This window comes from Crocuta crocuta, unplaced genomic scaffold (assembly GCF_008692635.1).
Source record: "Crocuta crocuta isolate KB4526 unplaced genomic scaffold, BGI_CrCroc_1.0 scaffold466, whole genome shotgun sequence".
NCBI lineage: Eukaryota > Metazoa > Chordata > Mammalia > Carnivora > Hyaenidae > Crocuta > Crocuta crocuta.
In genome coordinates this window covers 8,429,941-8,444,514 of record NW_027529672.1, presented here as the reverse complement: position 1 = coordinate 8,444,514, position 14,574 = coordinate 8,429,941, and the positions used below count along the sequence as shown (strand labels likewise).

The 14,574-nt window shown below is 64.5% G+C and overlaps 1 protein-coding gene across 1 annotated transcript in view; it reads right to left on the bottom strand.

Moving 5' to 3' along the window:
* Positions 1 to 365: 365 nt before the first annotated feature.
* Positions 366 to 14,574, bottom strand: part of ADGRA1 (adhesion G protein-coupled receptor A1) — a 33,565-nt gene continuing 19,356 nt past the window's right edge. Inside the window, 3 exon segments of the mRNA XM_077762903.1 lie at positions 366 to 2,781; positions 2,783 to 2,990; positions 3,580 to 3,678. Coding sequence (XP_077619029.1) covers positions 1,783 to 2,781; positions 2,783 to 2,990; positions 3,580 to 3,678 — 1,306 coding nt within the window. The 3' untranslated portion in view covers positions 366 to 1,782.

Below are 14,574 nucleotides of genomic sequence, written 5' to 3'. Positions count from 1 at the left end.
CTTGAGACCAGAGATGTAGGATCTGGTTCTGACCTTCCATCCCACATCCTTCTGGAAGTTGTTCCGTGTGGAATTCCTGCACTGTGGTGAGCTGTGGATTTATGCTCTGAAAATATTACGTGCAGATAGGATGTGTCACAACACTGTCCCAAGTGGACTCAGGAGGCTGAATCAATACTGAAGCACATGAGGTTTAATGTTTAATGTTGAATTTCTTTGGTTTGAATGGTGAGCTGCAGGGGGCGGGGGGAAGGACCGCGGTGGGCGCCTCCCAGGGGGCCAGAGCGTCCAGGGCAGAGCAACCTCTCTGGGCTGCCCGGCCCCGGCCGGGTCCCAGCGCAGAAGTGGGAGCCACGCACCTGGGCAGCCCACCCCCTCAGGGATGAGAGACGCACATGGATGCTATTAACCAGCCTCACAAAGGCAAACAGTGCAAAATACTGTATTTCGTGTGACGGTTCTGCATCTACAGCGTGTACACAGCACAGCATCGGGTCTCTGGCTCCTATCAGCTACGGAAGCAGGCGAATAGGCTGGACAGAGACAGAAACTGCCCGGCGGGCACCTGGTTGCCCGTCTGGCTGACCTGGGAGGACAGGTGGGCTGTGTGGCCGGTCCAGGACATTGTTAGGTTTACAAGAATCCCGGGAAGCAAGGCTCCTTGTGCTCAGATACTGAGCGTTGTGGGCCCCCGGGACCCCCGACTCACCCCCTCGCCTCCCAGTGTGCGGAAGCGAGGGTCTGCTCCCGGCACAGCCCCCTGCCCAGACAGCGGGGCACACGGAGGAGCACGGGGATGCCGGCGGCGCAGTGCAAAGGGACCCAGTGCTCGGGTGTCTGGGCAACGCGAAGTCTGTGTGCACGGTGTGTTGTGTGTGCACACGTGTGGTGTGTGCGTGTGCACGTGTGCCACAGTCGCACGCGTGCTCCTCAGGGCCTTCCTCTGCCTGTGGGACGGGCCCCTAGCTCCACACAAGGCTCGCCTTAATTGAGTCCGGGCTGTTGCCCAGATGCACATGGAAATGCCAGCCCCCTCTTTGCGGGGCAGGGAACTTTATGGCCCCAAATGCCCTTGTTGGGGTGGGTTACGGTCCCGACAGTGGCTGGCTTTGATGGTCGAGTCTGCTGAAGGACACTGGGCATTTCCGAAGGCACAGGGCCCCTCAAAGGCTCCAGCGGGCTTCTGGAGAACAGTGCCAGGCCACTCCCCCTTCCCACGTGTGCCCGGATTGTGGTGACAAGCCCCAGCGTCCGTGACGCTCTCTGGGGCCTCGGGGGGCCGCAGGTAGGCCGGGTGCTGAGTGGAGGCTCTGACATGGCCTTCTGACGCGACGGGGGCTGGCAGAGAGGCTGGTGGTGGCGGCCCAGGTCCAGAGCACCCTATCCAGGCAGGAGCAGCCCGCCCGTGCCTTGGAACAAGACGTAATGAGACACACACCAGACGCTAGAAAACGTGGGTGGCTCTTCCTGCCGTGGCCGGGCTGGTGGGGCAGGCGGGGCGCACGCCCGGCGCTCAGGGTGGCTCCCCTGATAGAGCTCCTGCTTTGTTCCTGGGCGGCCCCAGGGACTGGGCACGAGGGGCTGGAAAGCCGGTGACCGAGACACGACGGCCCGTCTGACCTCAGGGTCAGTGGACACAGACGTGGCCCACAGCATCTTCCCGCCTGGGTCCTTCACAGGGAAGGGGGCAGTGGGGGCCGACGCCCCGCCGGCCTCACGTGGCCGGGCCTTGCTCTGCTCATGCTCGTCCCCCAGGGCCGCTGACGTGAGGCGCCGGCCCAGCTACACGGTGGTCTCGTTCTTCCACGGGCCTGTCCGGATGTTGCCCGTGCCGTCCGCGCTGAAGGACAGGACGTCACACGCATCTCCCTGGAGCAGCCCGTTCTGACCAGGCCCGCCGAAGGGCAGGGACTGCGTCCTCCGGAGCATCTCAAAGTGGGCCGGGCCGTGGGCCGCCTCCCGAGCTGGCCTCAGCGGGCAGCCGTAGAGCGCCGTGTCGCTGCCCTCGGGCTGGCTGACCAGGGGGAAGGGGTCGCCCTGGGCACAGCAGGCCAGTGTGTGTGCCCCCACCGGGCCCTGCAGCGAGCTGGGGGGGCTGTCCGTGCGCGAGCTGCGGGGGCTGCCCTCCAGGCTGGACGGGAATTGGTAGGCATACTCCTGCCCTGTGGCTGCCCGGGGTCGGCCGAAGTAGGGGGGTTCAGTTCTGCCCTGGAGGCAGCTGTGCAGGTGCGGGTCGTGCCCGAAGGGGTCCTCCTCGTGCACGTGGACGTGGGCCGCGTCCTCCATCAGCTGCTCGCAGTGCATCTTGGCGCAGCACGGTGTGGCTGGCGACAGGCAGCTGACGTGGCTCTGGGCCGCCTGCAGGTTGGTCATCTTGCNCGGTTTGCCCGGACACGGCGAGTCCTGCAGGCAGGCCACGGGCCCCAGCGCGTCCCCGTTGGTGTCGAGCGCCGGGTGGGCGCTGAGCTTGGTGGCGTGGGCGTCGCCGCGAGAGGGGCAGCAGGCCCACCAGCACTGCCACACGTCGTCTCTCTTGGCGCAGTGGTGGATGAGCACGAAGAGCCCCAGCGTCACGCAGAAGGCGCCGTACAGGCAGCTGAAGATCATGTCCAGGAAGTGGCCCTGGGACACGGCCAGCGCCCCGAAGGTCCAGGTGGCCGTGAACAGGAAGAGCGTGAAGGCAGCGGCCCGCAGCTGGGCTTTGAGCGAGTGCTCGTTTTGCAGCAGCGAGGCGGCCAGGGGCTCGCAGGCGGGGGGGGGGCCCGGCCGCGCCCCGGGGCTGNGTGCCCGGCCGGGCCCCGGGGGGGTGGCCGGCCTCGGGCACCGCCAGTCGCTGCTGCTCCTCCGCCCGTGGCCTGAGCTCATACCTGCGCTCTGGGTGGCGCCGCAGCTGCACGTAGGTGCCCAGGAAGTACACGCAGGTGACCAGCACAATGAAGGCCGCCGGCCCGTAGAACGCACCCAGGCTGGGCTCCCAGGCCATCCAGCAGCTGCGGGAAGAGGGGGGTCGGTGAGCGGTGGCGCCGGGCTGAGCGCCGGGTGGTCCTGCCGTGGCCGCCTCCGGAGCTCACGGGGAGGTTTTCTCTGCAGCGCGTGAGGTGGCTTGTGGTGGGGACGAAGACTCAGCCACGCCCCCCGCCCTGCTGGCTCTCGGACAGCGCGGAGTCAAGGCCTGGGGGTCCACGCCCACCTCTCTTGGATGATGCCTTCTCTCCCCGCCCCAGAAGGCCGCGGACCCAGTGCTGAGCACCAAGGGCGCAGGGCCGACCTTCTGGCAGCACTACTGGAGGGGCCCGAGTGCCGGTCACTGGGCCTGACCTGTCCACGCCCTGAGCTGACCCGGAGGTGTGGCCGTTAGCCCCGGGAGGGGTCTCTGGCGGGGGGACATGTGGGGAGCAGATGGTGGTCTTGCCGGGCACGCCCACTGTGCAGTGGTCAGGGCTCGGGGAGGCGTGGGGGCTGGGAGGTGCCCCCCGTGGTCAGGGCTCAGGGAGGCGTGGGGGCTGGGAGGTGCCCCCCGTGGTCAGGGCTCGGGGAGGCGTGGGGGCTGGGGAGGCCCCCCTGCTGTGAGGTACTCACTAGGGCCCGTCTGCGTCCTCCGTCCCGTAGTTCCTGATGTTCGTGGCGGCTGTGACCCCGCAGATGACGAACGGCACCCCTCCGCTGATGAGATAGAACCTGCACGAGGAAAAAGACCGCTCACGGCCTGAGAACCCGCGTCCCCAAGGGCGACCTTGCTTTCCTAGCTCCACAAACACCCACCCAACAGGAGAGCCCCGGCCAGAGCCGGCCTCACCTCTCCTCCTCCCCCTCCCTCCCCCACCTTTTTGCACTGCCTGGCCACCCGGCTTCTCAGCTGCTAACCCCAAGCAGCTGACCTCTGACCCCCACCCCCTCAGGTCAGGGGCCAGTCTGGATGGAAGTTGACCCCCATTCTGGGCCTGGCCTGGCCTCTGTGCCGGAGGGGCGTCAGCCAGCAGCTCCCTCTGAGGGCGTTCTGGTGCCCACACGGGGAGGCTGGATCCTGGGAACGGGAGGGACTGCCAAGCACACGGTCCACAGGCGCCCGGCCACTGTGTGCACTGCAGGGGCCACGGCGGCCACGGGGAGTGGGCACCCCCCTCCCGGATGAGGGGAATGACATGGGCCCCAGGTCTGTGGGTGGGAGCAAGGTGACCCCCGGGACTCTGTGCTTCCCAGGGTTCTACATGCAGAGAACATGTCCTTCAGAACGAGGACAGATACAGACATTTTCTGACAAAAATAAAACCGAGTGAATTTGTTGCCAGCTGACCTTCAAGAAATGCTGAGTGACGTCCTTCAGGCTAAAGGGCTATTATACCAGATAGAAACTCGAAAGAATGGAGAACATCAGACATGCTAAATGTTGGGGCAAATATAAAGGATCTTGTTTCCTCTTAATTAAAAAAATATATACGATTGCTTAAAGAAAGAATTTTAACGCTGCCTAGGGGAGTTGATAATCCATGTACAGAGCAGACGTGTGTCTTCAGCACCGAGTTGGGGGGCACCATCTCACAGGCAGAACCCCTGCGCACGTTTCACATGGACGCGTACACATGTCAGACCAAAGACAGTGCTGAGAGCTGGTGCACTTCAAACCCCACGGCAACACGACACATTGATAGGAGAAAGATAATAAATAAATTAAAATGAAATGTAAGGAAATTAAAAAAAATCATCCAAAAGAAGAAAATAGGACAGGGAAAGAGGAATGGAAGGAAGAAAAGAAGTACAAGCAGAAAACTGGTGGAATGGAGACCTGTCTCTACCCAGTGCTCCTGGGCTGGACGTCCCCGCTCGGGCAGAGGCCGGCGGGGCAGGTGCATGACAGCACGCTGAGCCCACCCTGTCCATGGCAGAAGCATCTTCCCTCGGAGATGCAGAGCAGCTGGACGATGATGGAATCCGGGGGCCCAGGAAGGCTGTGGCAGCCACCATATCAGGGAAGACAGACTTGGGGAGAAAGAGCTGAAGAGGCCCACGTTACGGCAACATCAGTGTGGCTCATGGGAAGGCACCCTGAACATACACATGTGCGGTCAAAGAAAAGATTTAAAATATGGGAAGCAAAAAGGACACATGTAGTGGGAAAAACAGGCAACTCCAAAATCATGGTTGGAGACTTAAACTCCCATCTCTTAGCAGTTGTTAAGGCGGCTAGGCAAGAAATTAGTAGAAAAATAGAAGATTTGAACAATTATATGAATCACTTCATCATGACTGCTCTTCATGGACCATCACACCCGGTAACTGATGGTGCTCATTCCTGCCATGTACCCGTGGTCTACTCACTGTGGCAGATGATGTGTGCCACGAAACAAACCTTGAGCAAGAGGGTTGTGATCATCCAGAACATATGGCCTGACCTCCATGAAATCCTGTTAACAATTAATAACAATGAGGTAACTAGGAAAACCACAAATACCTGGAGGTGAAACCACATACTTCTAAATAATTCATGGATCAAAGAAGACGCCATAAGGGAATTTAGAAAATATCTTAAACACAATGAGAAAGGAAATAACATATTTTTGGGATGCAGCTAAAGCAGGGCTTAGAGGAACATTCATAGCAGTGAATGCTTTTGTGGGAAAAACAGGGAGGCCTGATATTCACTGGCCAGGACTCCACATGACAAGGCAGATAAGGAAGAGAGCAGGGTAAACTGAGTCACCAGAACAAAGGAGATGACATGGAGGAGTGCAGACAGCAAGCAATAGTGAAAAACACCAAGCCAAATGTTGATTTCTGCAGAAGACTGACAACACTGAGCCTGCCTGGCTGGGCTGACAGGAAGTGGGGCCACAAAGAACCAGCTTCCCATGGGGCAGGGATGACTATTTGTAAACAGCCGTGGCCACCACTTCAGCATCTTAGATGAAATGGCCAAATTACTTGAAAAAAATATAAATCAGCCAGATAGAAAGAAGAATTAGGAAATCAGAAAACTCTGTATCTGGTAAAATCATTGATTCCAACATTCACAAACATCTAGCAGAGAAGCTTCCATGTCCCTCGAGTGTCACCAGTGAGTGTGATGTGATCACGTGTCTAAAGAAGAGATGACACCAATCCATCTTCTATGGGCTTTTCCAGAAAATAAAGGAGGGTCACCTCCTGACTCAGTTTACAGGGCAGCAGAAGCCGGTACAAAAATCAGACAGATGCATGAGAAAAAAGTCAGTGTCCCCCCTCCCCCCGAGCAGACACAAGCCCCTGTAACAATGTATCAGCAAACGGAATCGAGGACTTTATGAACAGGATAAAACATCACACGTAAGTGTATCACAGAAAGGCAGTGTGCTCTTCATAGATTCCACGTGGTTCGTCATGGAAACGAGGACGTACAACTGGTTCGCAGATGCAGGGACAACACTTGACAGAATTTAATACACATTTTCATGAAAAATTTCCGCAAACTCGGCCTGATGGAATCTCCTCCATCTGCCAAGTGGCATCTACAGCAGAGGCTCTGAGTGCCTCCCTGAGGGCTGCCAGCAGCCGGCCCGGGGACGGCGAGCCAGGCGCAGGGGCCCGAGCGATGCAGGTGGATGTGGCTTCTCTAAGTGGACAGGAGGGAGGTGGACGTGCCCGTGAGGTCCAGCGCAGCACACAAAGCAGGGCAGGGAGCCAAGCTGGGCGAAGCTGCAAGGAAAACATCCCCGATTGCTTTTAATGGCTGGAGGAAGGTGCCGCGGGTGAGCGTGTGCCTGGGGATCTGGCCTGGCACCATCCTGGTCCAGAGCTCATAGCTGCGGAGAAAGGTGCCGGCCTGGGCTACATCCATGGACATCTGTGACGTGTGACGTCGTGTGATGTCACCCGCTAGAGGCTGGCTGCTACAGATCTGCTTCCAGCGTGGACCAGGCTCGAGGGCCCCTTAGAACCAGCAGAAAGTCACTTTCCCCTGAACTGTGCCACCACCCCCGAGGAGACAAGACCCTGGGGTTCCGATCAGGAGGTCCCTCTGAATGCACAAGGAAGTGCATGCGCAGGTGTCGTGGGGGCGGGAGCAGTGTGGGGCTCGCCCTGCTCTGCGGGCGTGGCAGCAGCTTGTCCCTCTGTGTCCTGGGAAGACAAAGGGTGACATTGCTAAGCTGCGACCCCTTGGGCAGCTTGCTGTGGACCGCCTCCTGCACCCCCCCAGGCCACTGTGGCCCCCACGACTCCTGTCCAGCTCCAGTGGCTGCAGACTATTCCCAGGGGACCCCTGGGTCAGAGGGACTGTGTCCTCCAAGCCCTCCTGGGTCACACACCCTGCAGGGTGAGGTGGTTACAGCACTCCCACGGCCTCTGGCCGGGCCCCTCAGGCTGGGGAGCTCCTCTTCCTCGGCCAGGGCTCTCCCTGTCTCTGCTGCCCGAGCAGCTCCAGTCCCAAGTTGCCCGACCACAGGATTGCCGGGGAGCTGGGCTCTTGGTGCCAGACAGACTGTGTGGGTGAGGGTGCTGGAGGCCCCTGCTGGTGTCCCACCTAGTGTGGGCAGGGGTGTGGGCAGGGGTGTGGCAGGGGTGTGGGCAGTGGTGTGTGGGCAGGGATGCGGGCAGGGGCGTGGGCAGGGGTGTGGGCAGGGGTGTGGGCAGGGGTGAGGGCAGGGGTGTGGGGAGGGGCGTGGGCAGGGGCGAGGGCAGGGGCGTGGGCAGGGGTGAGGGCAGGGGTGTGGGGAGGGGCGTGGGCAGGGGCGAGGGCAGGGGCGTGGGCAGGGGTGAGGGCAGGGGTGTGGGGAGGGGCGTGGGCAGGGGCGAGGGCAGGGGCGTGGGCAGGGGTGAGGGCAGGGGTGTGGGGAGGGGCGTGGGCAGGGGCGAGGGCAGGGGCGTGGGCAGGGGTGAGGGCAGGGGTGTGGGGAGGGGCGTGGGCAGGGGCGAGGGCAGGGGCGTGGGCAGGGGTGAGGGCAGGGGTGTGGGGAGGGGCGTGGGCAGGGGCGAGGGCAGGGGCGTGGGCAGGGGTGAGGGCAGGGGTGTGGGGAGGGGCGTGGGCAGGGGCGAGGGCAGGGGCGTGGGCAGGGGTGAGGGCAGGGGTGTGGGGAGGGGCGTGGGCAGGGGCGAGGGCAGGGGCGTGGGCAGGGGTGAGGGCAGGGGTGTGGGGAGGGGCGTGGGCAGGGGCGAGGGCAGGGGCGTGGGCAGGGGTGAGGGCAGGGGTGTGGGGAGGGGCGTGGGCAGGGGCGAGGGCAGGGGCGTGGGCAGGGGTGAGGGCAGGGGTGTGGGGAGGGGCGTGGGCAGGGGCGAGGGCAGGGGCGTGGGCAGGGGTGAGGGCAGGGGTGTGGGGAGGGGCGTGGGCAGGGGCGAGGGCAGGGGCGTGGGCAGGGGTGAGGGCAGGGGTGTGGGGAGGGGCGTGGGCAGGGGCGAGGGCAGGGGCGTGGGCAGGGGTGAGGGCAGGGGTGTGGGGAGGGGCGTGGGCAGGGGCGAGGGCAGGGGCGTGGGCAGGGGTGAGGGCAGGGGTGTGGGGAGGGGCGTGGGCAGGGGCGAGGGCAGGGGCGTGGGCAGGGGTGAGGGCAGGGGTGTGGGGAGGGGCGTGGGCAGGGGCGAGGGCAGGGGCGTGGGCAGGGGTGAGGGCAGGGGTGTGGGGAGGGGCGTGGGCAGGGGCGAGGGCAGGGGCGTGGGCAGGGGTGAGGGCAGGGGTGTGGGGAGGGGCGTGGGCAGGGGCGAGGGCAGGGGCGTGGGCAGGGGTGAGGGCAGGGGTGTGGGGAGGGGCGTGGGCAGGGGCGAGGGCAGGGGCGTGGGCAGGGGTGAGGGCAGGGGTGTGGGGAGGGGCGTGGGCAGGGGCGAGGGCAGGGGCGTGGGCAGGGGTGAGGGCAGGGGTGTGGGGAGGGGCGTGGGCAGGGGCGAGGGCAGGGGCGTGGGCAGGGGTGAGGGCAGGGGTGTGGGGAGGGGCGTGGGCAGGGGCGAGGGCAGGGGCGTGGGCAGGGGTGAGGGCAGGGGTGTGGGGAGGGGCGTGGGCAGGGGCGAGGGCAGGGGCGTGGGCAGGGGTGAGGGCAGGGGTGTGGGGAGGGGCGTGGGCAGGGGCGAGGGCAGGGGCGTGGGCAGGGGCGTGGGCAGGGGTGTGGGCAGGGGTGTGGGCAGGGGTGTGGGCATGCAGGACATCTGCGGGCCCGGGCCCGTCCCCGATGTGGGCTGCTCTGCACCCGCCTCAGCTTGCCCAGGGGCTGGGGACCCTTTGGGGCTGGTCACCAGTGCACCAGCCACCCCCACCCCCATGAGGCGTGAAGCCTGGTCTTGGGCGTCACATCCCGGAGAGCTGGTGACACTGAAGTCCTCTGGTCACTGTATCAGCAGCTCTGATGTGACCCTACGGGCCCACTTAGCACCAGTCACGTCTCTGCGCTCCATGTCCCCACACAGGGCAGGTTGGCTGGGATGTCACATGGCTCCTGGGGAGCATGGGGACAGTGTCCCACTGAGGGACAGATCGGGGAGCCCAGTGGTGGCCTGAACCAAGGACACTTGACCTAGGATGAAGTGGCACACGGGGTCAGTGGAGTGGGGTACGTGAGTGCACGTGCCCGAATGTGGAGTCTGTCCCTGCCGCGGGCTGGTGACGGCCCCCAGATCTGGGGTGTGCTGCCTGCACGGCCAAGGGGCAGGGATGGTCAGGGCGGCCTGGGCGGCCTGACATCATCGCAGAGTCCTCGTAAGGGGAGGCGGAGGCCAGTCAGGAGGGAGGACGCGGCGTGGTTGGCTGTGAGCCAGAGGGAGGCCCACGAGGAGCACGGCGCCTCCGGAAGAGGCGAGACGTGTGTCCCCTGGAGCCTAAGAGGAACCAGCCTGCCCTCACCCGGACGTGGCCCAGGACACCGGCTCTGGTCTGACTGCCAGGACGGTAACAAAATAAGTCACTAAGTTTGTGGTTGTTTGTTACATCAGGGGCGGAACGGGAATACAGTCCCCAGCCGCACACGCCGCTGTCACCACCACCACGTGGGTCCCCAGCCTCACACTGCTCCGATGTCACCAATGCCACATGGGTCCCAGCAACACACACCACTCTGATGTCACCACTGTGTCATACGGGTCTCCAGCCGTACACCACTCTGATGTCACGTCACCACCACCACGTGGGTCCCCAGCCTCACACTGCTCCGATGTCACGACTGTGGCGTGGGGGCCGGAAGGGGGGAGTCATAGAGCTGGATGAGAAGGTGGGTTGGGGAGGGTCAGGCTTCTGGAAGTGCAAACAGGCCTCTAGCTGCCTTGAGCAGGAACAGCTACTTGTGAAACACGTGGCCACACGCTCAGGTGAGGTGCCTCCAAGCGACTCCTCTAGTCCCCCCAGAAGACAGATGGCCCGACGGAAAATGAGAAAGGGGCTGGAACAGGCACTCCACAAAGCGGAGCAGGTCACAGCTGGGGCAGGGGACGGAGTGAGCCCAGCACCGGGGGGCCACGGGGAGCCCGTGGGGTGGCCTCTCAGGACCAGCGGGGGCGTCCGGGCCGCAGGAGGGGGCGGCTGAGCTGAGCCCCGGGCCCGAGCCCAGCCGGCGAGGCGGCAGCGTGCAGTCACGTGGACGGCACAGTGGCTGACGACAGTAACCAGGCTGAAAGAGCGTAAAGTGAGCGAGTCCACGTGCACAGCTCAGAGTCTGTGCTGACGAAACTGGGGCTCGGGGACTCCTACTTGGCTGGCGAAGCTATAAAAAGAGGCAGAGGTCGCAAAAGCTGGGAGGGGGTGTGGGCTGCGTGTGGGCACCACCCTGATGTGTCCGGAAGGGGAAGCTTCCATTTCTTCCCGTGAAGGCGCGTGACAAGTTTCATAAGCTCGCACTGATGTTTTTGGCCTTTTTTGTTGGTTTTTGTTAAAACAAGAAACAAAAAACCCCGAACAACCAAGAAAGGAGCAGGTGTCTCCCAAAGCCCGTGGCCCGGGCCGAGGGAGTGCAGCTCCCACACGGGCCCCCGACTGTCCTCCCTGACTCGCCCGTGGCCAGCAGCACCAGGGCTGGGAACAAGCCAGCTCCCGGGACACGGTGCAAGTGTAGGCAGCGGGCACGGGCTTTTTAATGAAAGGGCCAACCCGGGAGTTCTGGACGTGGAGACCAGAGAACGATCCGGAAGCCTGTGTCAGGGCTGGCCGAGGTCGGCAGCGCGTGGCTGCGGCGCAGTCCAGCCCCTTCTGAGATCCCACCCAGCGGCCCCGGGCCCAGCCCCCCGGGACGGCGGGTGTGGGGGCCGCGGCGATCTGCGGCCGGCCCCCGGGGCTGGCGCCTGTGCTGGGGTCTGGGGGTCCACAGGGTCATTGCCTCGGCATCTGTCTGCCTCTGAGAGGACGGACAGCCTGCATGCGGGGCAGCAGGCCTCTGTGGCACCGTGTCCCTCACAGAGGGGGGCCCAGGAGGGTGCGTCCCCAGCACCGCACGTCCCGCCGACCACCAGCGTTTATCGTCAGCGACGGCTTGCCAGACGTGAACTTTCCACCACCAGCCCCGTTCAGCCCGCCTCGAGGCTGTAAACGGGCCAGTGAAGAACTCCCTCCGTGCGCGTGTGCGTCCCGCAGGCATCGCGGCCTCTGGAGCTGCGGGGAAACCTGGCCTCGGGACCCGGGAGCCTGCCTCCCACCGTGAGAAGGCGGCCGCCAGGCTCTGTCACCTGTGAGCGATGCCGGACGGCCTCTCAGGGGCCATAACGGAGAATGTAGACCTGGCACGGCAGGCAGTTTCCCCTCGGCCGCCGGCCCCCCATTTCAGAGCCAGCAGGGGACCCGTGATGGGGTCCCAGCCTCCAGGCGGACAGTTTTGTCCACTGGTCAGCTGTACTTGAGACCCTCCCCCTCTCTCCCACCCCGCCCCCGGACAGTCAGCGGTACTGCCATCGGGCGTGACAGTCACCAGCCAGTCACAGAGCCACGTCTCTGCAGGGACAGGAACAAGAGAACGTTGGAGCTTCTCAGTGGGGTCCTGGCTGCCAGGCCCTCCTGGGTCTTGAGGGAGGAGACGGGCAGCGGTGGCAACTGCGTCCTTTGGGAGGCGGCCCTGGGGGAGCCCCAGAGGCCCCGGGGACTGTCAGCCCCACTGCCTTCGCCCCAGCTCAGATGCCCCCGGAGGGGAGGAGCCCTTCTGTGTGCGGCTTGGCGGCCCTTGCACCTCCGTGGCCTCTCTTTCGAGGCGTCTTCGCTGCACCCCACTGTGCTGTTCCTTGGTGGCTCTTAGTGCGTTTTTCCTTCCTGGACTTGCCACAGTCTTCACGGAGGAAGCTGCCTGTTAAGTGCCCCCCCCGCCCCCGGCTCTGCTGGGACCATCCCCAAAGGGCCCAGGCGTCCGGCTGAGTCCAGAGCTGGGCCCAGCTCCACAGACTCCGCCCTGGGCCGCTTCTCTGTCCTCTGCAGTGTGTCCCATAGGCTGCTGCTGGCCACCAGTGGGCCCTGCCCGAGGGGACGCTCACGCAGGCCAGGGAGGTGCGGGGGCGGGCCGGGCCCGCGGGCTGGCACGGCCTTGCTCGGTAACAGAAAGAGGCCCAGGACCCCTCTGGAGACTGACCACTTGGGCCTTCTGGACCCGACTAAGCCATGCCCACGTAGACACCTCCTGTCTTGAAGAGCGTCCCTCCGGACCGCCTGGCCCTGAGGCCGCCCCGACGGTGCCCCCGCTCAGGGAGGAGAGCACCCTCGATGGGCTGGGGGCGTCCGTCCAGGCCGCGTGTGGACACGAGGGGATGCGGCCCACGTGGGCTTGAGGACCACGACTGTGCTGTGTGCAGGTGCAGGGGCTGCCCCAGGCCCTGCCCCGGCCCAGGGTCGCCTGAGAGGTGCCCGCCTCCGGGTCCTGTTAGCACCCCGTGCCGTCAGATCGACGGTCTCGGCCGAGACCAAGGAGCACTTACACGCTTGCCTGAGTGTGTAAGAGACGCACAGCACGCTCATCCGCAGGTGCACGGCCGAGGGCGTGTGGCGGCGACAGCAGCACGGGCTGGCGCCTGGAGAGGAGCTGCTGACACGGCGCTGGGCTCACGCAGAGATCGAAGGCGATGTCTGTGCTGAGTGCAGGGCACAGTGTGCGTGCACATGGCTCTGCCAGGGGTCCTGTCCGGAAACGTGCTCTGACGTCTAGCATGAAGCTGGGATGCTCCATGATCACGACGACGTGTAGAAACAGCTCGGGGCCGCCTGCCGTGGCTCGGGCTGGCAGGTGTGGCGCGAGGGGCCGCGTGACCACTTCCGCTAAGAAGAGCTCCTAAGTTCCGAAGCTCCGTCTGTGAAGCAGGACCTCTGCCCCCCGTGTGGCATCGTGGGGTCACTGGAGGTCGTGGGCATCCGCCTGCATGGGTCCGAAGGGGCCCCCGCCCCGACGCGGCACAGCCTCCTACCTGGGTCTCGCATGGGCTTCCTGGGGGCTCCTGCGGCTGCGCCAAAGGGGCGGAGCCGCCGCGAGCAGGTGCCAATCCGTGCTGTTTCTGAGGATACACGTGGCCGCCGCAGAAGGGGGCCTGCAGAGGGAGCCCCGGGAGCCATCCCCACACCGGGCAGGGCCGTCCAGGGTGGCACCAGCTGCATGCTGGCCAAACGGATGAGCAGGTGCTTTTGCCACAGGGCTCATGGCGTCCAGCGTGTGAGGGCCTCTAGGGTGAGGGTTTCTGCGCAGCGTTCAGGTAGGAGCGGACTCAACAGTGAGGCTACGTTGGTGCACTTTATCAGAAAGGCCAGGAGAGGCTGCAAAATTAGGGCATAATCATGTGCAGCTAAATCGGGAACCGGCCCCGAGGATCCAGAAAATCACAGCAGGGAGGTCTGCTTCATTAGGAGGCTGCTTCTACCTCTAACCCGCCAGGGGCTGAACCCGTGTGTCCCCAGGTCCGCACAGCGAAGCCCCACCCCAAGGTGATGGAGCCCTCGGGAACAGGGCGAGACCCCAGACAGCCGCCGGCCCTCCGCCCGTGAGGACACAGCAAGAAGTCTGCGGCCAGCGGAACGGAGCGTGCTGGCCCCTGGCCCGGGCGTCCAGCCTCCGGACTGTGAGACGCATTTCACTTCTGCTGTTTGTAAGCCCCAGCTGGTGGTGGTGTGTCAAGGCAGCTGCCACGGACGGAGACCTAACAGGGCGTGGAAGCCTTGGGAAGGTCTGTCTCCTGAGAGACCTCGGTGAAGGGGGCTGAGCAGTGCCGGTGGGGGCGCCACGGTGGAAACCCGGGCAGCCAGCATAGCACCGCTGCCCGGGCCGTGCGCTGCTCTCCGGCCGCGCTCCTGAGTGCTCAGCGCTGACGCTGCGCCCGCAGAGCCGCCGAGCGGGAAGTGGGGGGCTGTGGTCCTTAAACCGTCTCTCGGCCATGGTGGTGAGGCCGGCCGGCCAGCCCAGGTGCGGGAAGAGAATGTGTGAGTAGCGGTCGCGGGGATCCGCGGCAGTAGCAGACGGGCTGCGGCGGCCCGGCCGGGAGCCGTCGCGCGGTGGGAGCGCTCAGCCGTGGGAGCCGTTGGTGAGCCCTGTTCTCTGTGGACAAGAGAGCGCGAGCGTCGTTCTTCTCTCCGTGTTTCGGAGCCCGTCTGTCTTCTCGTAACACGCGGCTGGACAAGAGCAGAGGCCGGCGAGCGTGCAGCGGGGGGTCCGGGAGCTGGGGGCGGCGGCTCCGCGG